The sequence below is a fragment of the Hemitrygon akajei genome, chromosome 6, assembly GCF_048418815.1.
Source record: "Hemitrygon akajei chromosome 6, sHemAka1.3, whole genome shotgun sequence".
NCBI classification, from domain to species: Eukaryota; Metazoa; Chordata; class Chondrichthyes; order Myliobatiformes; family Dasyatidae; genus Hemitrygon; species Hemitrygon akajei.
The window spans coordinates 164,558,006-164,585,084 of NC_133129.1; the positions used below are offsets into that span (position 1 = coordinate 164,558,006).

General features: G+C 38.0%; 1 protein-coding gene across 1 annotated transcript in view; it reads right to left on the reverse strand.

Moving 5' to 3' along the window:
* Positions 1 to 27,079, reverse strand: part of kif18a (kinesin family member 18A) — a 100,241-nt gene that overhangs the window by 53,931 nt on the left and 19,231 nt on the right. Inside the window, exons 6-8 of the mRNA XM_073049707.1 lie at positions 26,569 to 26,679; positions 25,727 to 25,924; positions 1,017 to 1,193 (exon numbers count right to left, since the gene is read on the reverse strand). Coding sequence (XP_072905808.1) covers positions 1,017 to 1,193; positions 25,727 to 25,924; positions 26,569 to 26,679 — 486 coding nt within the window. The remainder of the gene's footprint in view (positions 1 to 1,016; positions 1,194 to 25,726; positions 25,925 to 26,568; positions 26,680 to 27,079) is intronic.

Here is a 27,079-nt window from a genome sequence, read left to right on the forward strand (position 1 = left end):
TTGATCACACCTGCCCATAACACGATCCAATCAAAAAGCATTTCATATAGAAATGGAAGGATATTCAGCTGTAAAAGGTAGATCTAAATTGTTTCTGAGGGCTGATTCTAGACTCTCCTACATTCGGACCCTATTTTCTAATCTTACTTACATAGCTGGAACTCAAAAATACTGCAGATGGTCAAAGACTAAAATAAAAACAGAAAATGCTTCAAATACTCACTCAGTAATTCTTGCAGTATTTGTGAAAAGAGAAACAGCTAAAATTTGGGTTGAAAATTGTTTATCACAACTGGAAAACTCAGAAAATCAAGATGGGCTTAAACTGCAAAGAGGATGTTCCAATGAGGTCCAATATAAGCTGTGGAAGAGCAACTCATTCTACATCTGTGCACTTTTTAGATTGAGGGTATAATGTCAAATAAAGCAATTTCAAGTTTTTCTGTTTGTATCAGGATTGACCAGTTCTATTCTAATATTATTTAAGTGTAATATTAACACAGTTTCTTTCTCCCCATATCACTGACTGATCTGCTGGGCACTTCAAGCATTCTCCTTTGGCTTCAGAATTCACAGGTTTTAAAAACCAGTCTTTTTTTTTCTATTCTCCCCAACAGTGCTGATTCATCCATTAACTTCCTGGCTCCATACACAATGGGTTCACCTACGGAACCCCGGGCTCATTCTATCACAGATTGGCTCATTGTCCTATTTAACTCTTCTTCAGTCTATGCAACTTAAAACCAAGTTAGTGATTAGCAGATGCTGAGATCTGGAGTCTGAAACCCTGACCATGCCTCCCACTGCACCACTCACTAAGGTATTGCTCGACCTTACTGGGTTCCTCCAGCAGAATGTTGTTCCTTAAAACTAACTCATTTTACTTCCCCATTTTTTGGGTTTTTAACCTGTTAACTGTTTCTCTTTCCAAGGATGCTGCAAGACATGCTAAGTGCTTCCAAAACTGAATTTGATTTTCTAACTGCAATTAGCAAACACACACAAACAAAACTTACCGAAGATTTTATATCTTTGGCTCGATTAGCATATTTTAGTGTGTTATAGGTATCTTCATATGACAAAGACGATGGGCTGATAGTAGCTATCATTATTGTTTGGCAATTTCCTCCCAGAGAATCCTTCAAAAGTCGAGTTAGTTTACTGTTCCTGTATGGAATATGCTGAGTCTTTCTCTGTAAAATAAGATGTACATCATAAAACTAGATGTTGTGAATACATATATACTGCAATACTAAGTAGAGGAATTTGCAGAAGATATCACATTTAATGTGAAAATATTGCATGTTTAAAATTGTTATGAACTTTAGTTTGTAGGTTCTGCAGCTGTCCTTAGACACCATGTCTCAATTCTCAGTAACCGGTTAAACAGGAATAAATGCTTTTTACCCCTACCTTGAGATTAGTTATGACAAACATTCACTGCAAGCTGACAAGACTCTCATTGCTATCTTCACTATATTTGCTCCCATGCTGCCTCCTACAAAGACTTCATCTTCTTTCCCATTTCTTCCCTCCTTAATGATGAAATTTTCTCCATAGAAGAGCTTCTTCTTAAGCAGTGGCATGCCCTGCACATCTCATTCAATTCCCCCACCTCTGCTCTCACCTTCTCTATTCCTGGACAGAGCAAGGATAGAGATCCCAGATCCTCATCCTTCATTCCACTGACCTCCATGTTGATCATCCCCTGTAATTTCTACTACCATCAACAACATCCCACCATCAAATCAATAGACACTAATAATTGTGACAGTTGGTAATATGGAACACTAATTTAGTAAGTAATGGAAGTTACATTTTAGAGGAAGTAGCCAAGACAAGGGGAAACTTGGAGTTAGTGACAACATTCTTGAATATGAATAAAGATATGGGTTAAATTCCACTCTAAGATTTTGAAACACAATATATTTATGGTAATAGTATTGAGAAAGTGCAAAAATTGAAATGTGATGTTTCGATCCGATTTTAGTTGCTAAGTGATTTGTAAGTGTTATCACATGTGCAAAATACAATAGAGAAATGACACCTGCACAAGTGTGAACTACAACAGGAAGCACCTAGTTATCTGGTTGCATTTTTTATTGGGTGGAATTGGAAAAGGCTGCAAACACTGAAAATGTGAACACAACATTGTTTCCATCAGTTACACATAAAGAATTGCTCTGAGAAAGTGTGTGAGAGTGAGAGTGTGTGTGTGTGAGAGAGAGAGAGAGAGAGAGATATCAGTGAAGCTTATGGAATTAATATATTTGGCATAATCGAGGAAAAAGTTGCCCTATTGATAAGTATCCTACCAGCAATTTTTTAAAATTAATTTTGTCTTTGCATTACACTGCTGTTGCAAAAGGACAAATTTCCCCCATTTAAGACAGTAATATTTTATTCTGATTCTGAATGACAGTAGCTGAGAAAGGTGAAATTAGAGCTGGATAGAAAATATTAAATTTAAAGTTGATTGCTACCTATCCCAAAATACAAAGAAATAAGTTGGTGCATTTTTATATACCTGTCCTTTGTTAGCTCAGATCAGAAGTTACATGACTATATCTAATTTATACCCTGGTCTGAAGCAACAACTGAAGTTTCCATTAATGAATGACAGCAGTTATTAGTCCCTTTACCCTTGCTGGTCAACTCTCTATGTAGCATAAACCTGCATATCATAACAATACCATACACAGCCAGAGGTAATAGGCAACTCCCTGCCAATCAAGTTTGGTGACAACATAATCAGAATATAAGGTTCCTGAACTGTGCAGTGGGCACACTGCTGTAAGTTTGCTTTGTTTGCTCTTTAAACCTGTAATCCATAATAATGGGCAAATGTGGACTACTAAATGTTTCCCTGTGGCACAGTTATGCTTCCATGAACACTGAAGTTGCTCTTTTGCTCACAGTAGTTTAAAAGTGAGATTTCCTCAACCATCTGTTTGCTATAACTAATGTGAATATCCTATGGGTGGTATAAAGGAAATGGATAGTCTTGTCATCCTAAAAGAAATAAATACAGATTTTTTTTGTGTAAAATATTCAAAACACTAAATGAGTTAGCATTTGCTGTCTGGTAGTGTTGTGGCATCCACATGGGACTTTGAGGCGAGTGGTCTTGGGCTCCAATCCGGCCAGCTCCTTGCATGGTTTCCATCTGTGCTGGGTTGAACATTGAGCTAGAATTTGGCCTTGCAAAAAAAAGCAGGCAAATGTTAAAGGAACAGCAAGGTTGCTGCCTGATGCACCAAAAGGCGCTGAGAGGAACTCAACTCAAATGAATTAGCATCAGCAAGAAAATGCCTGGTTTTCTTTTGCAGCTAGATTGCATGTATTCTAGGATTCTTAGATCGATGGTACCATAATCTTTGCTCCTGCACATATCAGGGGTGATACTGATGCAGCATCATTGACAACTTTATGGCCAGATGGTTGGGGTAGGGAGTGGGTGGGAGGGAAAACGTGGAGAAAGATTGTGAGCTTAATTTGAATGTGTTCAGTCAAAGTCAGAGAACTTGGCAGGTGATGGGCAAAAATAAGAGAAACAAGAAATTTGCTCAATTAATTGCCTGAATGCTATATATAAACAAGTTTTCCACAGGGAGCAATATTATCCTGAGTTTGACTGAATTAGAAACCACTGCATTATGCAATTTAATTTTGAAACACCTGCATTTGTAAAGTTATTTCCCTACAAATTCTATAAATCTAGGACCTAGCACCCACATACCAGTCATTTATTTTCTAAATTCATACACAGAATACAAAGCAGAAAATGCAGTCTGTAAAATTTAATTCAATGTCAAATCAAATACTAAAAGCAAAATTGAGAAAAATAACTTTAACACAGGATTGCGTGAAGAAAATTAACTTTTTGTTAATGTTTCTATAGCAGTACGTAAGAAACTGTACCACTAAAAAGTTGAATGCAATTGAATGAATTCTCACTAAACTGTCAATAATTTGAGGATTAGAACTATAGCAATTACATACCATTTTGCATGTTACATTGCTCAGTTTTTTTTAATAAGAAAGTTTAGCATTCTCTCTGGCAACTTGCTAAATTTGGAGAAAAAGGGAAGTTGATGTTCCTTAAACACAGTACTTGCCTCCTGAGATATACTTTATTATCATCTTAGATCTATCACTAAATCTAGTCTGAAAAGCTCTATTTTTTCTGCATCACTGGTTTGATTCTATTAAATCCATCGTCTGAATCTTGTTGCTGACAATCATAAAAGGAACTTAGTCAATTACTAATACTTCCCTAACATGCTTTTCTAAAATGATTTTGATTCATAATATTTTATCATCCTGCTCTGGAATTACAAAATAAAGTCTCTATTAAAATAGTCTTGTGAATCATGAGATACTCTAGTTAGTACATCGGAATATTTAAATCATTGGAATGTCTCAAGCACCATCATTTGACATTCTAATTTTAACTGTGCCAACACCAGATTTCCACTGAATTTAGATTAATTTATGGTACTTTTAATTAACTGCTCATAAATCATGAAGATTGCATAACACTTATCTTCAGTTATATTTTATTTCACATACCAAGGTAAAAGTCTAACTACCACAGATTAAATACAAACGTTTGTAGTTCAATATGTGGCCAAAGACTAAACATTAATGTATTTCAGTGCTATAACATCATGACAATTGCTGAGATTATATGATACATCCTACTACCGTATAACAACAAATGGGATCTCAGAACAACTTGAAAAATTAGAAGCAAGTTTGGATTCTCTGCTCACTGATGAAGGGCCATTGCTCACTGATGACAAAGAAAAAGAAAAGCTTCCTACAATGATTTATGGGGTTCTGTGTCATGGAATATAAATTTCTAATCATCAGTTGCGAATGGATGTCTTCTGTACGGGCTTGTGGTGTCAAACAAGTGACGCTATCTGGGTGGTTAAGTAGTGAACCAGACTAATGAATTCTGGGCAGGCAGAAAACATAATGACTAAAAGTGAAAGTGAAAAGTAAAAGTGCTATTGAGTTACCAAAGTTTCAACACACAACTTTTGAGATAGTCTTGAAAAATATTTTCAAATGACATAAAGAGGAGATTTGGCTCAAGATTGCTCCCTTTTAGAGCAATTACATTAGGTTCATTCTCCCACATATTTCCTTGTAACCTAATCTTTCATACATATTCACCAAGTCCACCCTGATCCCCCCTTCCACTCAGCCATACCAGGAGTAATTTATAGTGGCTAATTAACCTACCAATCTATATCTTTGGGATTGTGGGAGGAAATTGAGGCATCTGGGGAACCCACATAATAGCAGGAAGAACTTGCAAAGTCCACTCTGAAAGCAATGAAGGACATGATCTAACCAGGTAGTGCTGCAGGCTCACTGGATCTGTGAAGCTGCAGCACTACTTGCTAAGACATCATGCTGCTTCCTGATAGGCTGTTACACAACTAATGCTTTCTAGAGCTATTACCTATTCTGTGTACATTGACTCCATGAAAATCACACCAACAAATAGGATATACATATAGTCATACTTGTAACGTTTACAGAACAATGCAAATAACTTCAATCTAAAAAAATCAACAATAGCGAATGCCAAACCAGTACAATCTTAAATTCAATCCCTTAAAGTGTTAGAGATGCCTTTCATAGTTTAATTTATTTTCCACAAGATTATGCATTTTATAGACTAATTTTACATTGTTTATACAACTCAAATGTTCAATCTGACCTCCTTATCCGCGGGGGATTCGTTCCAGGACCACCCGCGGATACCTAAAAATGCAGATGCTCAAGTCCCTTATATAAAATGGTGTAGTATTTGCATATAACCTACGCACATCCTCCCATATACTTTAAATCATCTCTAGATTATTTATACTACCTAATACAATGTAAATGCTATGTAAGTAGTTGTTATACTGTATTGTTTAGGGAATAATGACAAGAAAAATAAGTCTGTACATGTTCAGTACAGATGCAACCCAGAAGAGATATGATGGAACACTGATGCTGCCTCGGCATCAGCCGATCCTGATTCTCCCGTGATCTTTAAGCTCTTGAGGCTGTAGCGCATTACATAGCTAGTCAGCCATCCCTTACTATCCTTAAACTCCTTCATCTTGCTCACAACACATGTAGCAAATGAACGAGACGTGAGGCAAACAATGCTAAACAATGAGTGCTGGAGAGAGAACTTCCGATCCGCAGTTGGTTGAATCTGTGCATATGGAACCTGCAGATAAGGAGGGCCGACTGTATAAAAATCTTTTAGCTTATTCATACGTTAAATGTGAACAAATGTAATCATGTTGCATTCTTTCACCATAATCCATTTGCATTCACACTTTTCTAGATTTGCTTATAATATCACATTATTTCAGTTATTTAAATATACTTAGAAATAACACTTATTTTACAAATAGTCTAAACAACTTAGAATAAAAAAATAGAAACACAGAAAAACTACAGTGCAATACAGGCCGTTAGACCCACAATGCTGTACCGAACATTTACTTACTTTAGGAATTACCTAGGGTTACCCATAGCTCTCTATTTTTCTAAGTTCCATGTACCTATCCAGGAGTTTCTTAAAAGACCCCATCATATCCGCCTCCACCACCATCACTGGCAGCCTATTCCACTCACTCATCTCATCATCTTATACACCTCTATCAGGTCACCTCTCATTCTCCGTTGCTCCAAGGGGAAATGGTCAAGTTCAGTCAACCTATTTTCATAAGGCATGCTACCCAATCCAGGCAACATCCTTGTAAATCTCCTCTGCACCCTTTCTATAGTCTCCACATCCTTCCTGTAGTGAGGTGACCAGAACTGAGCACAGTACTGGTGGGGTCTGACCAGGGTCTTATATAGCTGTAACATTACCTTTTGGCTCTTAAACTCAGTCTCACGGTTGATGAAAGCCAATGCACCATATGCCTTCTTAACCACACAGTCAACCTGTGCAGCAGCTTTGAGTGTCCCATGGACTTGGACCCTAAGATCCCTCTGATCCTCCACATTGCCAAGAGTCTTACCATTAATACTATATTCTGCCATCATATTTGACCTACCAAATGAACCACCTCACACTTATCTGGGTTGAACTCCATCTGTCACTTCTCACCCCGGTTTTGCATCCTATCAAAGTCCCGCTGTAACCTCTGACAGCCCTCCACACTATCCACAACACCCCCAACCTTTGTGCCATAGCAAATTTACTAACCCATCCCTCCACTTCCTCATCCAGGTCATTTATAAAAATCATGAAGAGAAGGGGTCCCAGAACAGATCCCTGAGGCACACCACTGATCACCTAACTACATGCATAATATGAATGGTCTACAACCAATGTTTGCCTTCTGTGGGAAGCCAATTCTGGATCCACAAAGTAATGTCCCCTTGGATCTCATGCCTCCTTACTTTCTCAATAAGCCTTGCATGGGGTACCTTATCAATATACACACATCTTGCTGAAATCCATACACACTACATCTACAGCTCTTCCTTCATCAATGTGTTTAGTCACATCCTCAAAAAAATCAATCAGGCTCATATGGCACGACCTGCCTTTGACAAAACAATGCTGACTATTCCTAATCATATTATGCCTCTCCAAATGTTCATAAATTCTGCCTCTCAGGATCTTCTCCATCAACTTACCACCCACTGAAGTAAGACTCACTGGTCTATAATTTTCTCAAAAGGTTTTCTCAATTATAGTGTTTTTTAAAAGCTAAACATCCTCTGACACTTTCTGGATTCTATCACATTTCCTCTGCTCATTCAGGACTGAAAGACAAGGACAGCATATACAAAGGAATCAATTCCAGTATTAACAAGAAGTGATTCAAGAACATAAAAGCATGGATACATGGATAGAAAAAGTGGAAAAACAGACTGGCCTTTTTTTGGCATACTTTATTAATAATTTTAAAGCACTAAGTGGGATAACTGACACTTAAGACCATAAAACATTGAAGCAGAATTTGACTATTCGGCTGTTCAAGTCTGCTCCGCCATTCAATCATGGCCGATTTATTTTCCCTCTTAACCCATTCTCCTCATAACCTTTGACACCCCTACTAATAAGGAACTTAAGGAGCATACTTCAGATAGTAATGTAAACTTATCAAAGTATTATCAGGGTAGAACAGTTGGCTAAGCATATAGCCTTGTGGTGTACCTGTACTGATATAGATTGTGGAGATGTTTTTGCCAATTTGAACTGACGGAGATCAGCAAGTGCATGGTCTCAAGGCCATGGATATAGGTGTGATTTCACAGGTACACAGACACTGTAAGAATTCTAATTAGAATAGAAGAAAATAGCTGGAGTAGGTCACCTGATCCTACCTCCCCTCCTGTACCAACTTCTCATGGTACTCAGTTCATAATTTAAAAAGAAGAAACTCCTATTTAAAACTTCTAGCCTCCATGATTTTGTTAGGGCAGAGAATTCCAGAGATTCATCATCCCTAGTTAAAAAAAAAATCCTATTGTATCTGAGTTTTAAATTATCATTAATAATGATTAAATGAATGTATTCTCACGAATGAAAAGAGGTCAACATCTATTTTTTTCCATACCCTTTTAGCATTTTATGTTTTGATATAATAACCTTCATTTTTCTTAACTCCCAAAAGAATTTCAACCTCTTTAGCTGCTTGTGGTAGAATAGCCCTCTCATCCAAGATTAGCCTGGTAACTCCTTTGTTAATATATTCCTAATTAAAGAAGGGGACCAAAGCAGAGTATTTCAGTTGTTTTAACAATACTTCCTTTTATTTAAACTCTTATCCTTATACAATAAAGATAAATGTGCATCTGATTTTCACCATTTAGGACTACATAAGATGGTGGTGATTGGAGAGGAGAGGATGCTTGTCATGCCAAAGACAAAGGAATGGGTATGATTAGCACCCTGATTCCATTGCTTATTAGTTTTCCCGCAGTGATGGTCCAGACAAATAATATGCACACACAACAAAACCCACCAAATCCCTCAAGTGGACACCGTCTATTTCATCTTATCAATGGACACAAAAAGCAAATGTTATGTATTTGAAAAATGCATTAATCTCTGTGCTCCTGTCACTTTTTCTACATCTACTTTAATTAGTCTTTTTACTTCTATAAATGGGTATGAAGATCAAAAGCACTAGATTTCTGTATAGTTACCAGCCTTTGAACCTTCTATGTTACTTAATAGTTTCAAATAGTTTCTATTTTCAAGTGAAGAAAAATGTTTATTTAAAAAGCTGGTTTCACTACACAATAAACTTATTATTCCTGCAATAGTTCAAAGGAGAAAATAATACATGGATAAAAGAGCACCCTCCAACTTAAGAACATCCATTGATCAACATTTTCATTCTGCAAATACACTTTTATGGTGCAATTGACAAGTCAACAAACAGATTGGCTTCACTTATTGATATGTTCTTGACAGAAAGTTTCTTAAAGTTCCACAGATTGTTCCGGAGATTAAATACAGAGGTGCATATTAAGATATGACTAATTCATTGATTGTTTTAATGACAGATATGATCACCTCAACACAAGAATAATGATGTTAAAGAGCTTTATTAAACTTCAAATAGAAAACAAATATTTTATTTTCCCAAATTCAGACCAAACTAAATATTCAATTCATCCAGCAATAAATTTCATGGGAACTTGCAAAAATACAAAGATCCAGGTTTTATAAAGACATCAATATTAGTATTTTAAAGGGGGTAAATCAGCTGGCACTTGAAACTAAAATGCAGAAATCCACAAGTTGACAGATACCCTGTCCTCTGCCAGGTGAACTATTACTGCCCTCATCAGGACTTGGCATAGAAGTCAAAGGCACGAGTTCAGGGTACAGGTCCAACAAGCAAATAGAAATGCATGCTATTGCAAGACGATTCAAGCACAGGAGTAAAAACATCCTACGACAATCATGTATGATGATGGTGAAACTGGTGGTGCAATACTATGCACAGGTTTAGACTCTCCATTCAAAAGCAGATTTATTTATAATAGGAGTGTAATAGCATTAATCAGAATGTTGATGTGTGTGAGTTATCCTATAGGAAGAATTTAAGCAGACTAGATCTGCACTGGATTTCAGAGGAATGAGAGATTTGCAGAACTGAAACAGGTTAATAATGCTTTTCACTTGCCTACATTAGACTCATATCCGTCTATGTTGTCCAATCCAAATACCTTTTAAATGTAGTAATTACATTTGACTCTACCCACTTCCTCTGGCAGTTTGCTCCATTTAACCACCATCATGTGGGGAAAAACTTAGCCCTCAGAGTGCCTTTAAGTTTCTCTCTTCATATCCTAAACCTGCACCATCTCATTTTAGACTTCAACAAAAGGAAAATGACATCTACAGGTTCCTTAACTATGCCCCTCATGAATTTACAAATCTCTGTAAGGTCACCTTCAGATTCCTGCATTCTATTGAGAATAGACCCAGCCTATTCGATCACTCCTTATAAGTATAGCCTTCCATTTTACAATAGGGTCTTTTAAGAGACTCTTGGATAGGTACATGGAGCTTAGAAAAATAGAGGGCTATGGGTAACCCTAGGTAATTTCTAAACTAAGTACTTGTTCAACAGAGCATTGTGGGCAAAAGGGCCTGTATTGTGCTGTAGGTTTTCTATGTTCTATATATTTCTTCGGCATTCTTTTTTAATGCTATCACATCCTTGCTGTAGCGTGTCAACTGACAGTATAGTGAATTCCTCAGGTGCTGAGTGGCCAATGTTCTGTACAGGCACACGATGATAAGCCATTGTAATAGACAAAATTCTCACAGGTAGACATAGGGATGATTTCCTCAACTGAGATGTCTAGAATCAGTAGTCTCAGCCTCAAAATAACAGGGCATGCCATCTAAGGTGAAATAACATTTTTTTAAAATCTAGTGAGCAGTGATCAGTGGAATACTCTACCCAAGGAGGCTATGGATGATCAGATGCTGGTCCTAGAGGTTTGAATATTAATGCATTAATGGATCTAGGGATACTTCAGTAGAGGAAAGTAGTGCCTTGTAGCAGTATTATCTTATTAAATGGCAAAGCAGAGATGGGACTGAATGGCCTACTCATGTTTTTTTTAATTCATGTTCTTATCTGTTTATCTACCACTTCTACATTCAAACAGATTCAAAACTCAGACCATTGCTTTCAGAAATGTTTTAATTTTACAAGTATGAAATCTCATTCCATTTGAAGATTAATGACAAGTTTAAAAATGGTTTTATTTTAACATTTCTTTTATCCTTATTCCTCTATCCCAATGGATTGCAATTTGTCTTTCTGCACACAACTTTTTAATAAGCTATTTTGCATTGTTCTGCACTTAAATGTGATTGCTTGGAGAGTACTGGGGAAGCATATAGAAAGATAAATTAAAATAGTAGCTGTCAAGCCCACACATCAGTGCAACTGTATGCAAATATGCAGGTGACAAAGGCACACAGCTGATTTCAGATCCAGGAACTCAGGTTCAATCCTGGCCTCCAGTGCTCTCTGGTGGAGTCAGCACAGTCTCCTTGATGACATGCATTGGTAGGTTAATTGGCTACTATAAACTGCCTCTGGTCTGCAGATGAGTGGCATAATCTAGTGAAGTTGCTACCAATATTAGGGAAAATAAAATGGAATGAGTCTTGCCAAAGGGTTTCGGCCCAAAACATCTGCTGTATTCCCTCCCACCCCCACCCCCATAGATGCTGCCTGGCCTGCTGAGTTCCTCCAGCATTTTGAGTGTGTTACATAGGATTAGTGAATGTGGCTACTCATTAGTTAGCCTAGATATAGTGGACCAAAGGATATCCCACTACTGTACAACTAACAAAACATTCCTTTGCCACAGAAAACTTTTGCTTTTGAAGTGACGTCACTAACTCAGTCAAGGTATGAATTATCTTAATCAATTGGTACATTTCCTAGTTTTGGACAGGAACAGCTCTAAAGTTGTTTCAGAACCATGCATGGTTAACTAAATGCTTTTAATGGACACATGCTCGTTTCAGGAGAACACCCTTATCCTAGGGAGCTGGTACTTTGTAGCACCCCTCAAGGATGAGAAAACACAGACAAACACTGGGGCTAAAGAAAGGTGTGGGGGTGGCTGAACAGCAAACAGAATGCAACTCTGCTTAAAAGGAGACAATAATATGGAGCATCTTGCCTATAATTTAGAGCTTTCATAAGTACAGAATTTGGCTCATGATTATTCTTAAAAAAAGGGCACAAATAATTCATAATATGCATATAGTTGAAGAAAATCATTCAGTCAGTTTAGGGAGGTATATGATGTGCATTATAGAAAAAACAGAAACACAGAAAACCTACAGCACAATACAAGCCCTTCGGCCCACAAAGTTGTGCCAAACATGTCCCTACCTTAGAAATTACTAGGGTTACCCAAAGCCCTCTATTTTTCTAAGCTCCATGTACCTATCCAAAAGTCTCTTAAAAGACCCTATCGTATCCACCTCCACCACCGTTGCCGGCAGCCCATTCCACACACTCACCACTCTGAGTAAAAATCTTACCCCTGACATCTCCTCTGTACCTACTCCCCAGCAACTTAAACCTGTGTCCTTTTGTGGCAACCATTTCAGCCCTGGGAAAAAGCCCCTGACTATCCACACAATCAATGCCTCTCACAAATCCAGTTATTTTGGTACATGTGTCCAGTCGATAGCTAGGAAATTAGAAAGAATATGTAAAGGCTTTCAAAATATACCCATCTGTAGAGCAAAAGGAAAAGCTTAAAAATAACAGGGCCCCTAAATGACCTGGAAAATGATCAGCAGAAAGCTGGAAATTTTGAATTTTGTTCTGACAGAATACAAGGAATATCAGTTTCCATTCTGATCAATCCAAGATTATGAATGTCCTGAATGAGTTCGGTTTAAATTTACACTTGAAATCTTTTTTTTGTTGCATTCAATTATCAGTGCTAAAAACAGTTAACCCAATGGAATATTATGCCCCACATGTATTGTAACTAAGTGAAAAAACTTACAACCAAGCTAAAACAAGCCAACAATGAATCATTGTCATATTATTCATTTCTACTCCCTAAAAGGAGGAGATGGTAGCTCTACAATTCTTTCTGGGTCATTACAATAACTGCCATCCATCATATAGTAGCTCAACTTAACCATAAAGTTCAATTGAAATAGCTATGAATACTTATTTGAATTTCATACAATTTTGTACAAATTCATAGTTTCGTACAGTTAAGGACAAAAATATATCTGTTTAACTTGTTGATCATCTAGATACAAAATAGCTTGTTTAAAGAACAAAATGATGGAAAAGCACTTGTGCAAAATTTTCAGATGCAAAAATTTTACTTATGATCAACTATATGTACGTATCAGTAGCAATAGCTCAAAATTTGCATTTCCTTACATTTACATTGCCAAGTATTTTCTATGAACAGCTCTTCCATGTCCCTCTCCTCTCAAAAAAATACACACACAGCAAATATATGGAGCATAATTATATTCAGCTGGATTAGAGTTTATTTTATATATTTTTTTAAGGTTATCAGACATCCATCCTTTGTGTTATGATAAACTAACAACAGTATCATCCAACAAACAATTGTCTCAGCATGGACATTGAATAGAGACAAAAAAAAATTGATTTCTTGATGTAATAAGGCAAATTGTCCAATATAACAACCAACAAAAAAAAACTTGTAATTGTTTCAGATATCAAAGCCTAAATTACGATCACAACTCTTCAAAATACAAATTTGTATTTGCCCAAGCAACATTGACAGGCTTGCATTTTTCAAGTAAACTAAGACTTTTTCCTCATTTCTCTCTAAAAAAAACAAGGTGGGATCTGTTGGAAAGTTTCAGTAATCACAAAGGTTTGAGAGCCCGTTAAACAAGAAATATCAATGGACGAGCTGATTATGGGCCTGTTCAAACCACACCTGAACTCATTCTTTCATAAAAGGTTCACAAATGCTCATTGATCACTGGTTTGTAAACAACGTGGAAATGAAAACCACATCTAATAGCATCATCTTGCAGGAGATTCGGAACAACTTTATTTAGGACAAACATCGTGAGAAAAAACCTCATAACAACTGGTTACTTTGCAGTACGTATGTGACCAAACTGCACACAATACCCCAAATTAGGCTTCACTAACATCTTAAACAATTTCACCATTAACAACTCAATTTTTGTACTCAACACATTAACTTATGAAGGACAATGTGCCAAAAGCTTTCTTTATGACCCTATCTACCTGTGACAACACTTTCAAAGAATTATGGATGTCTTACCAGATCCTTCTGTCCTACCACACTCTACCATTCTCTGTACAAAACCTACCTCGGCTGGTCCTCCCAAAGTGCAACACCTCACATGTCTACATTAAATTCCATCTGCCCATTTTTCCAGGTAGTCCAAAATCTTCACTGTCCACTACAACCTCAATATTAGTGTCATCTGCAAATTTGCTGATCCAGTTTAACATGTTATCATCCAGATCATTGATACAGATGACAAACAACAGACCCAGCTTCATCGCTGCTAGTCAAAACCTCCAGTCAGAGAGGATTCTCTCTGGCTTCTTCTGCTAGACCAATGTCCAATCCAGTTAACAACCTCATCTACTGAACTTTCCTAACCAACTTCTCATGCAGGACCTTGTCAAATGAATTGCTAGTCCATGTAGACAATATCCACTGCCTTACCTTCATCAACTTTCCTAGCAACTTCTTTGAAAAACTCCAAGACTGGTTATACGTGGCCTACCATGCACAAAGTTATACTGACTATCTAAAAGCTGTACATAATCCCTTAGCATACCTTCCAGTAACTTGCCCACTACTGGTGTTAGACTCAGTTGCTTACAATTTCCTGGCTTATTCTTAAAAAGAGGAACTTTACCTATCACCAATCTACCAGCACTTCACCCATAGCCAAGGATGTTTTAAAGCTCTGCTAGGCCCCTACAGTTTCTGCACTAGCCTCCCACAATCTCCAAAGGAGCACCTTATCATGCCCTGGGAATTTATCCAACCTAAATTGACTTAAAACAGCAAATACCTCCGCCTCTGTAATCTGTATAGGGTTCATGACCCAAGTGCTGTACTGTCTCATACTATAGACTGTCTGCATTCTGAGTAAATGCAAAAGGAAAAAACAATCCATTTAAGATCACCCCCATCTCTTTTGGCTCAACACATATTACCACACTGATGTTCCCCAGACTTATTTTGGCCCTTGTTATTCTTTTTCTCCTTAAAAGAACCCCCAAGGACTCTCCTTCACCTTGTCTGCTAGAATAACTTCATGCCTTCTTTTAGCCTTCATGATTCCCTTCTCAAACACTCTTTTGCAGTTCTTATACTCAAATACCTTATTTTGTTCCTCCTGCCTCTACCTGTAATGCACCTCCTTCTGCTTAACCAGTGCCTCAATATCTCTCTCAAAAAAAAGCTCCCTAAACCTGTTATTCTTGCTTTTTATTCTGACAGGCATATACAAGCATTTCACTCTTGAAGGCCTCCCACTTACCAAATACACCTTTATCTATCCTGATCCACACTTGCCAGATCGTTTGATACCATCAAAATTTGCTTTTCTCCAATTTAGAATTCAGCCTTCTCCTTCTCCATAATTACCTTGAAACTAATGGCATTATGATCACTAGATGCAAAGTGTTCTCCTACACAAACGTCTGTCATCTGCCCTGCCTTATTCCTTAAAAGGAGATGGAGGGTCATACTCTCTCTAGTTGGGACTTCTACATAATGATTAAGGAAACTTCCCTGAGCAAATTTGACAAACTCTTTCCCATCTAGTCCTTTTACAGTATAGAAGTCCCAGTCAAAATGTTAAAAGTTAAAATCACCTACTATCACAACCACATCAACACAAACAAGATGCTGGAGGACCTCAGCAGGTCAGGCAGCATCTATGTAAGAGTTTCACATTGAGATCCTTCATCAGTACTTGTGTTTCTTGTAGCAGACTGCAATTTCTCCACAAATTTGTTCCTCCAAATCCTGAGGACTGTTAGATGTCTATAATATAATTCCATTATGTGGTCACACCTTTCTTATTCCCCAGTTACAATCACAAAGTCTCACTAGGTGAGCTCTGGGCTGACTGAGCACTATTTCCCTGACTAGAAATGCTACCCCTTTCACTCTATCACATCTAAAATAACAGCACCCCAGAATATTGAGCTGCCAATCTTGCCCCTTCTGCAACTGAACCTCACTAATAGCTAAATGTCACAATTCTACATGCATAAGCTCAACCACCTTTCTTTGCATTAAAATATACACAACGCAGAACATTCATCCCACAATACACAATCTTTGATTCCTGACTTTTTATGTAACATCTTTCTCCGCAACTACTCCACTAACTGTTCTAGAATTTTGTTTCCCATTTATTTGCAACTCTTGTTGAAACCTCCGTACAGCATTAGCAAACCATTCTGCTAGGAGATTTGTCCATCTCCAGTTCCCTAACACACCAAACTCACTTTGCAGAACCTTGTTACTCATCTTACCCATGTTATTGTTATCAACCTGGGGCACAACCTCTGGCTGCTCGCTCTCAATTTAAGAATGCTGTGTGTTCCTGACACTAGGCAACAAGCCATCTGGAAATTTTATTCTCTTCAACAGAACCTCCTTTCTGTTCCTTTAACCAATGAATTCCCCCATCACTACAGCTTGCCTCTTGACCCCTTTTCCTTCTGAGCAAAGACCTGAGCCAGAGCCAGAGACCTGACTGCTGTGGCTTTCCATTCCCCATAACAGTATCCAAAGCTGATGTTCAAGAGAACAGCAACAGGGGTACTCTGCACTAACTACTTACCCCTTCCCAATGTTCACCAGTTATCAGTGTTCTGCATCATGGATGTAACTACCTCTCTGCATGTCCTATTAACCCCTCAGCCTCCCGAATGAATTGGAGTTCATCCAGTTCCAGCTCCAACTCCTTAGCATGGAGTGTTAGAAGCTGCAGCTGGATGCACCCCTTGCAGGTGTAGTCACCAGGGACACTGGAGATTTCCCTGCCTTCCCACATCCCACAAAATGACTTTCCAGTATCCTGCGCCTGCCATCCCCACTGCTCTAGATGTGTAAAAAGAGAAAGAATTAAAAAAAATCTACCTACCAGCCTAAGCCACTCTTCAATGAGAGAGTCTCAACTCCCCACTCCAACACTGGCCCACTCACATGATAGCCACTCCACTTAAAACTAGTTTTTTAAAAAATTGATCCGTGCCAAGTGTCTAAATATGCACAACCCACTGTCTTCTTGGGAACTGTCGTGCACAAATTGCGCCGACAGTCCCCACTTGCTTCTCCCTCTATGCAACCCAATGATTCCCTGGAACTGTGGTGCACAAAGATAGAAAGAGTGCAGAGAAAACTTACAAGGATGTTGCTGAGACTTGAGGACCTTAGTTAAAGCATAAGTGGTAGACACAAGGTTGATTTCAACATTTAAGAGGAATTTAGATAGGTACATGGATGAGAGGGATATGGAGGGCTATGGCCCGTGTGCAGGTTGATGGGAGTAGGCAGATTAATGGTTCACCACATAATAGATGTGCTGATGAGCTGGTTATTGTTCTGTAGTGTTGTATAACCTTATGACTTAAGTTACTAACTTTGGATAGCAGTTTTACTTTCCAGGTGTTGTAGTTACAACTTAAAGGTTTGATCTTGACTTGTAATTGGATCCTAGCTTCAATGGAAAAAAATAAACACTAAGTAAAAGAAAACTTCTTGTTGATTAACATTAAGATAATGCAGTCTGGTTTGCAATTTCACAGAGATTTTTAGTGAATGTGTAATCAGTAATTGTGCCTGGCTGTTTTTCAATATTCAAAATATAAAAATAAATCTGCCAGTAGCACTCTAGATTACATTAATCAAAATAGCTTCAGGTGGGCAGTTGTGGGAAATATTATGTTTGCACCATAACAGAGACAAAAATCAATAATCTCAAGAGATTCATGATTACACAAGGTCAAGCAGTATGCAGTGTGATTCAAGTTCCTTATACCACTTAACAAAATTACCATTTCATTAATAATCCACTGTGGTAAAAACAGATTTGGTTCCTATAACCCAAAAGGAGTTGGAAATAGTAATAACAACCATTACTTCAATTTGCTCTATGAAGTAGGAAGCACCTCAGTTCAGAAGTTCTTCCTTTATAAACTATCTTCAGAGGCACGAAGGCAGATACATTTCAAACTTTAAATAAGTTTGCCAATGAAGCACTGAAAATTAATTGTTAAAATTGACTAGATTGCATTTGATACAAATAAAAACAATTGCAAAATGGAAGTGTATGACAGAAGTCCTCTTGTTTGGAACTTGTGGTTTATGCCTCTAATTGCTGTGGAGACTGAAGAGAACAGGTCTATGTATTGTACACAAATGCATATGACCACTGCACATGTGCAGTGACGAAGAAACTAACATGGGACATTACTGTGTGATCCGGAAACAGACAGGAGGGCTCTATAATAGGTAGTCAAAATGACCCAGCCCAATGCATCACTGGCACCAATCTAACCGCCATCAGGGGCGTATATACAGAAAGATGTGGGTTAAAAGGCCAGCATGAGGGATCACACCCACCCCGCTCATGGACTGTTTGTGCCACCCTCATCAGGGAAGAGGCTTTGCAGCATGCATGTCACGACCACTTGACTCAAAAATAGTTACTTCCCCTAAGCTGTCAGGCTGATCAACACCACCACCCAGTAACCCACTCCATCACCACTACATACACTTCACCTAGCATCACTATCAATCCATGTATATAACAGTTACTTGCATATGTTTCATTGTTTCTTTATTGCATTCTTTAACACTTGTAATTTTTATGCTGCATCAGATCCAGAGTAACAATCATTCCATTCTCCTTTACACATGTCAAAAAATGACAATACACAATTTTGAATCTTGAATGTTGAGCAATGCTTTTACCATGGTACAATAAAGACAGGTTCATAACCTCAGGGTGTTTCCAGTAGTAAAACACAAAGACATTTTCTTTGGTGGATCAAAACATTTACAAATATCAGACCATTTTATGCATCTATAGGGGAAAATATTTCATTGAGCATACAATGAGCCTCAAAGTTTTCTTTCTGTCCTATTAGCTCGAGTTCCATAAAAAGAAAAAGAAAAATTAAGAGCCAGATCTTCTTCTTTGAGTAGCAGTAGTTCAGAATTTCCAGTCTCCACAAATTTATAGATGAGGGAAGACAGCATAGGTAAATTTTGGACTCTTGGAGGACACTATTGGGAGCTAATAATGGAGAAATAATAAAATGGCAGCATCTAAATTATTTTATGGCTTTGTGGTCAAAGTCACTAAAATATATCAATAATATTAAGTGCAGGACAAAAGGGTGAGAAGAGTTCATTCAAGATCACCAGGGGAAAAATGTTCCAGGCAAACTAAAGTCTGATAATTCTCAATCCTCAGTTCTCAAGAGTAGTAACTATAGAGTGATTCATTTGATTAGATCTTCCAAAAATCACCAGATTCTGGAAAGGATTGGAAAAAAAAACACAAATGAAATGCTTTCATTCCAGAAAACAGTCATGAAGGAAAGCATAAAATTACAGGCCTATTATTGGTTATTGGAAAGTTGCTGGAATCTATTAGTAAGTTAGCAGGAGCAAACATATTGCCAAAGAATTCATTAAAAAAAAAACACAAAATGCTGGCAGAACTCAGCAGGCCAGACAGCATCTATGGGAGGAGGTAGTGACGACGTTTCGGGCCGAAACCCTTCATCAGGAGTGAAGTAACATGGGATGGTCAAGGGGGGGATAAGAAGTGGGGGGAGGGATGAAGTAGAGAGCTAGGAAGTGATAGGTTGGAGGGAAATGGGCTCGGGGGAAGATGGAGAATTATGGGAAATAAAAGAGAAAGAAAGGTAGGGCTGGGGGGAGATTATAGTGAGAGGGGGAAAAAAAGAGAGAGAAAGAGAACCAGACTGAAATAATAGATAGGGATGGGGGTAAGGGGGGGGGGGGCAGGGGTATCAATGGAGGTCTGTGAGTTACTTCCAGCATCTGCAGATTCACTCGTGTCGCCAAAGAATCCACATTGATTCTGCATGATTGTGAAATACCAAGTGAAAATACCTGCCAAATTTAAAGTTCTGAGGACGCACCAAGTGAAGGGATATTGGCAAGTTGACAATAGGAAGAGTTAGGGCCAATACATTCCTGCTATAGTGAAGGGCAAAGTTAGCAGGAATAGAGAATCCCAGCCAACAAGGGAACTGCCACTCCAGCTAAGAAAAAGAGGCTTACCTCAGGTATAACAAGCTAGGATCATACAATTCCCTTTGGGTATAAACGACTTAGGAGTATACTTGAGTGGACACAAGGTTGTCTTGACTTGCTCAGATAAAGAATCCCAGGATCTGACCAAATGTATTCTCAGATATTATGGGAAATCAAGGAAGAAATTGCTAGTACCCTAGTAGGGATACTTGAATCATTGCTAGCCACAGGCATGGTATCCTAAGGCTGGACGGTGTCTGGTGTTTTGCATTTAAAAAGGGGCTACAGGACAAGTCAGGGAACTGTAGGCCAATGCTGGAAAAGTTACTAAATGAGATTCTAAGAGAAAATCTACCCTCATTTGAAAAGGCAATGACTTTCAGGGATACTCAGCACAGCACTGTGTATGGGGAATTGTCTCACACATTTGATGAGTGTTCTTTTTGAAAAGATGTCCAATAGGTCTAGTATTGTTTATTATCTGTATTAACGATTAGCAAGTTTGTGGACGACACCAAAATTGTTGGTTTATATCTGGACCTAGATCAGTTATCAAAGTGGGCCAAGGTTTGGTAGATAGAATTTAACCTTGATAAATTCCAGGCATTAAATTTTAAGAAGTTAATCTCAGGCAGAGAACTTGCAGTAGTGCCTGGACAATGTTGTGCACTCAAGTCTCCCTGTTCTACATGTACCATTCAGCACATACTTGTACACAAAAGGGGTTGGTGGTGTTGCAGCTTTATTTGAACATTTGAATACATGCTGAAAGAGCTGATGGGAGAGCAATGAAGACCAGAGGTCTCTAATGAGATGAGCAATGAGTTGACCATGTCCTAAATCATAGCCTGTCCTTGCGTGAGGCAGGTCTTAGCATACATACATGGCACATGGCTGTATGCTAAAAATTATTCAGAATTTCAGTAATGAGGATCATTAAGACATGATATAGCAAATTTACACCTGTCTGTAATTGAACACAATACAGCTTACCTTCTGCCAAGTTTGCAGATTATCTAAAGATAGGTGGATTGGTATGTAGTGTTTAAGCAGGGAGTCTGCAGGACTTGGACAGATTGGGAGAATGGGCAAAGTGGCAGGGTATGCAAAGCAATAAAGGTGTAGACTATTCTACGTGACGTTGTTGGGCCACAAATTTTCATAATTAAAAACAGAATAGACCAGAGGTGACCATTATGACACTGCCATTTCTGTTATCAGAGATGTACGTTTTTTTTGCCCCTAAAGAGGTGAGCAATATGGTCTTCGCTTTTAATGTAATGCAGACAGTAAACTGCTGAGATTACAGTCGGCCCTCCTTATCCGTGGGGGATTGGTTCCGGGACCACCCACTGATACCAAAGTACATAGATGCTCAAGTCCCTTATATAAAATGGCTTAGTATTTGCATATAACCTACACACATCCTCCCATATACTTTAAATCATCTCTAGATTAATACAATGTAAATGCTATGTAAATAGTTGTTACACTGTATTGTTTAGGGAATAATGACAAGAAAAAAGTCTGCACAGGTTCAGTACAGACGAAAACATCGTAGCTCTTCTGGGAGCACTGATGCCGCCTCGGCATCAGCCGATCCCAATTCTCCTGTGATCTTTAAGTTCTTGAGGCTGTAGCGCTTTACATAGCTAGCCAGCCATCCCTTACTAGCCTTAAACTCCTTCCTCTCGCTCACAACACAAGTAGCGAAGAAACGAGACGCGAAGCGAACCATGCTCAACTTCCAGGTTTTCCCAGCTAGTTGAATTTGCGCGTGTGGAACCCACAGATAAGGAGGGCCGACTGTATAATGAAGATTGCTTTCAGTACTTGCACCTCATTCTATTGTTCTTTCAATGTTCTTATTCATGATTGGATTAGTAATCATTATATTCACAATAATGGACTAAATATCTGATCTCTGGCATTATACACAGCAAGCAATAGGCATCACACTGTACAACTGACTACACTTAATGTATGCCTCAGTGAGAAGGATGTGTTTTGCCAATCGTTATCCAGTGATTCCTTATGTGCCTGATGTAATGCTGTGTGCAACTGTTTCAATTGCTGACTTTTGCTGTAAGCATTTGTTTTGATTAGCTGAATGTGTTTTGCAGTGAGAATGAGGAGTCTTGCAAAAAGTGTTAGTATTTTGACCAGCGTGGTTAAATGACAAAGAAAAACTAATTCACTCAAAATGGCAACAGCACAGGGAAGGTAGTGTTTGGTTTAACTGCCTTTGTTAGTTAGCGCATCAAATCCAAGAGGTGGGATGTCATGTTACAGCTGTACAAGGTATTGATGAGACTGCACTTGGAGGAATGAGTACAGTAGGCACTGAGCTATAGGAAGAAGGTCATTAAGCTAAAAGTGTGCAAGGAATGTTTAAGGATATAACCAAGACTTAAGGGCTTGGAGTTATAAAGAGAAACTAAACAAGCTGGGGCATGTTTTCTGGAGGGTAGGAGATATGGAATGACCTTAGAGGCAAACAAAATCATGAGGCATAGATGAGGTGAATAGTCAGCCTTTCTAAAAATAAGGAGTCTAAAATTAGGTGGCATAGTTTTAAGGTAGTGGAAAACCAGATCTGATGGGCAATATTTTCCACTACAGTGTAGTAGGTATAACAACAATGTTTTAAAGTAAAAAGTGAGGCAAGTGGATAGAAAAGGTTTGGAAGATACGGGCAAAAAGCAGGCAAATAGGGCCGACTCAAGCATTTTGGTCATCATGGATGAGGTGGGTCAAAGGGTCAGTTCCATGCAGTATAACTACATGACACCCATGTGTAAAGAAACAAAGTCGACATTTCAAATCCAAACCCTGGTCCATATTAGGAAAAGAGAAAAGTAAGTCGATTTCAGTTACACATATCCTTTCCCTCCAGTTTAAATGACCAGCAATCAATACAATAGGTACAAGAGCAGGTCACACGCCAGTATCCTGCAGTACAGGTGTATGATTGCCTATGGCTTTCCACCATCTACAAGACAAAATCAGGAGAATGGTAGAAAATACAGGGGAGAGAACACACCCCTAAAGTGGACCACATCTGAGTGTGCAGATGTAACAATGTGCTTGCCTAGTGTCATAAACTTACTTTCCAACAAAAGGCAGTACGACAGGATCTGCACATCCACCTACATATGGGACATGGTACATTAAGTTTGGAGTTTGCTCTTGCAGAGGCTCAGGGATGATGGTATTGAAGGCTGAACTGAAATCAAGAAACAGAATCCTGACATGTACCTGGTGTGGGGGTCAAGATGCTGTAGTACGAAGTCAAGATTGATATTACGACAATAATAGAATGTGAACATCTTGCTTCATGGGAAAAGAAAAAAGGTGGCAGAGGTTCTCCAACTTGCAGTGTCATAACATGCAGAACTATGGAACATGCACTGGAAATGGGATTAGGCTAGATAGTGCTTTTCCTAATTGGTATCGACAAGGTAGTCAATCAAACAGGTTAATTCTAGTTTGAAATACATCTGAATTTATCTTGGCATTCATCAAACACAGCAGCATTTAATTGAAAACTCCTGCCTTCAATGCTTAGATTGGGTTGTCAGAAATCTGTATATTGTTCATAAAAGACTGTTGAGAGCTCGGAGAGTTAGCAACTTTACTATCAAAATGACAATGACATTCCATCTTTAAGAACCATTATAGTACTGCAATCTTGCCAGAAATCTTATTGGAGGGTTTCATCTATAAAAGCAGGTTAGATTTAGGGTGGTGACAAATGTTCAGTGGCCTGCAAGACAAAGAAAGTAAAAATTCAAAAGGTAGTTTAACAAGGTTTTAAAGGACAAGAATTTAAATTCCAGACACTATAGTGCCGAAGACAGGAATTTTAAAAAGTACTCAAAGGAGAACCATTAACAATTTCAGCTATTGTAGCAATCAAAAGGTAAAACAACAATGGAATAAGCTGAGTGCATGTTCAAGGCTTACAATGTGAGCAACTTTAGTTAGAAGTTTGCCCCAGTGATCCATGGGAAGAGATAAAGTAATAAGATGAAGCCAAACAGATGTCAAAAATCTATTATTCAGATTTTGGCTTAAGTATTTCTGATCATCGAAAAAGGTTCCATGCTGTAGCAGGGAGGTAATAATCCAACTGCACTGCCACAGAAAAGTTGTATTATTTTAAAAGTGTACAATTTTCATAAAGATTTTCATAAAGTAAGGAGTGTTTGACAAAGTCCTTCAGAGTGGATTATTCAGATCAAGATTCATGTGATCCATGGTGACTTAGCTGCTTGAATTCAGAGTCATCTTGCCCTTAAAGAGCAAAGGGTAGTATTTTAGACTTTCTGGCTTACGGTCCATAAGTGACTTGGATGAAAACATGGATAGGTAGGTTAGTTAGGCTGCAAGACGATAAAAGATTGGTGGTGTTGTGGATAGTGTAGAATATTAACAAAAGATTTGACGCAAGTGCGAGAAGAAATGACAGATGGAGTTAATCATTCCAGATGCGAGCTGTTGCACTTTGGGAGATCAAATGTAAAGGGACAGTACACAGATAATGGCAGGTCCCTTCGTAATGTTGATGTGCAGAGGAATCTTGGGGTCTAGTGCCTTTGCAGGATAAGGCTGTATCCGGCATGCTTAATACTGGTAGTCGTAGCATTGAATTCATAAGTTGCGCTGCACCTTTGTAAAACTGGTTAGCTGCATGTGGAGTATTGCAGTCAATCCTTGTCAGTCCATTGAAGAAGGGATGTTGAGGCTTTTGAGGGCACAGAAGATATTTACCAGGATACTACCTGGAATAGAAGCCATGTACTACAAGGAAAACTTAATTGCTTTCTCTAGAGCAGCAGAGGCCGAGGGAAGATCTCATAGGGGTTTATAAGAGGCATAGATACACAGGGTTAAATACCTAAAACTAGAAACATGCATTCAGGGAGAAAGGAGGTAAGTTCAAAGGAGACGTGTGGGGTGCCTAGAATACAATGCCAAGGTCGCATTGGAGACAAATATTATAGAAGCAAAACATCACAGGCCAAAGGTTCTGGTCCTGTGCTGTTCTGTTCTATGTTCTACATCATCATGATCAAGTTCAAAACAGAATTATAACAAGACAGTCATCTTCTGTTGGCCAACTGAAGATAAATTTTTCACTTCCACTTAAGATCGCTATCAAACATCAAATTCATGGTGTATTTTATAAACACAAGATATTTTAAACATTAAAATTACATTTCAGGCCATAGTAAATCTAAACACTTTCCTACCCTCCCTCAAAATAAATGAGCTGTTAACTCAAATTTCAGGAACAAATTGGAGAAAGACAAGATTGCAGCAGATCCAATACAAAGCATCCTTGACAAGATGTAAAGAGGATAAGGAACTTTGTTCTTACCTTTGAATCTGTTAAAGCATTGATGACATTTCCCAAAGCCAAGAGAGATCGGTTAATATTGGCCCCCTCCCTGAAGCGAGCTGCTTTCATATTCATAGAACTAATACGTTCAGATCCAGCCAAATCAACAAGACACATTTTTGCAATTTTAATGTTTTGATTGATGTTTGCAGTTCTATCTTGCTGCCTTAAATAAATCTGTAAAATGAACCATGTAAAAAATCTGCTGTACAATACCAGAGGCTAGAACTATACTAAAATTAAAATATTTAACATGCAGTTATCTTCCTTAATATTTCAGAAAAGTGCATAAAAGTAGACCATACAATAAATTGTTTTGTATAAAACACTGAAAAACAAAGGTCTGAAATCCGAGTACAAAACAAATGAGCTTTCTCTAGCTCCAACTTGGTTCAGTCCATTCCTTGCTACATTCTGCATAGCTAGAATAAAAGTAGACAATGAAACTTTTGATAAACTACCAAGAGAAATGAGCTGCATACCAATAACAGAATTGATATTTACTTGTAATTGCATTCTATTTATAGATTCTTTCTCAAAAAAGTAATTCAAAATCATTTCATAATAGAATATGTATAAAATATGCACACTTTGTCAAATCATACATTTAAAAAAAAATATTTACCTATTCAGAAATACTAAGAAACCTGGTCAAAATACAAGCAATAGTTCCAGGCTTTTCATAAAATGGAAGCTCTGCATTTATAATTTCTGTGTTGGCATTACAGAATGAAAGGTAGCATCAGATTAAAGTGGAGAGTCTTTATCAATGTTACAGTTCAGAAAATAACATAGAATTAAGTTTCTATCCATGGAAGTACCTGAAACACAGCGTGAGAACGCGAAGAATTGGCGTTGGCGTCAGTAGGATGTTGTGTTCTATTTTTATTTCCATAATCTAACATCTGAAGGAGCTGTTTCGAAGATGTAGGCTATAAAGAATTGTTACAAGAGACTTTCAATTTCATTAAGTTAGTCAATATTTTAACAGTATCATTCCCAAACACATTAGTAATGCAAAAAGAATAGTTAGATAATGTTCCAGTTTCAATAATGCTTTTTCCAGATTAGCATGCAATATTGAGACCAATACTTACTGAAAGAGAGCAGGATAGCACACATCTTTCTGCCAATTCTCAGTAATGTGGTAGAGAGAATTAAAAAAAATACAATCCCTGACATTATTTTCAGTTTAATAATGTAAAGATAAAAATTTGATGAGGTCTCAATTTGCAAAGCAGACAGTTTGAGCTACCAGCAACACTTTATTATATGGCTTACTTTAATGAATTCTTCAATAGCAAAGTTTTTAAGCTAAAAACATTAAGGGAC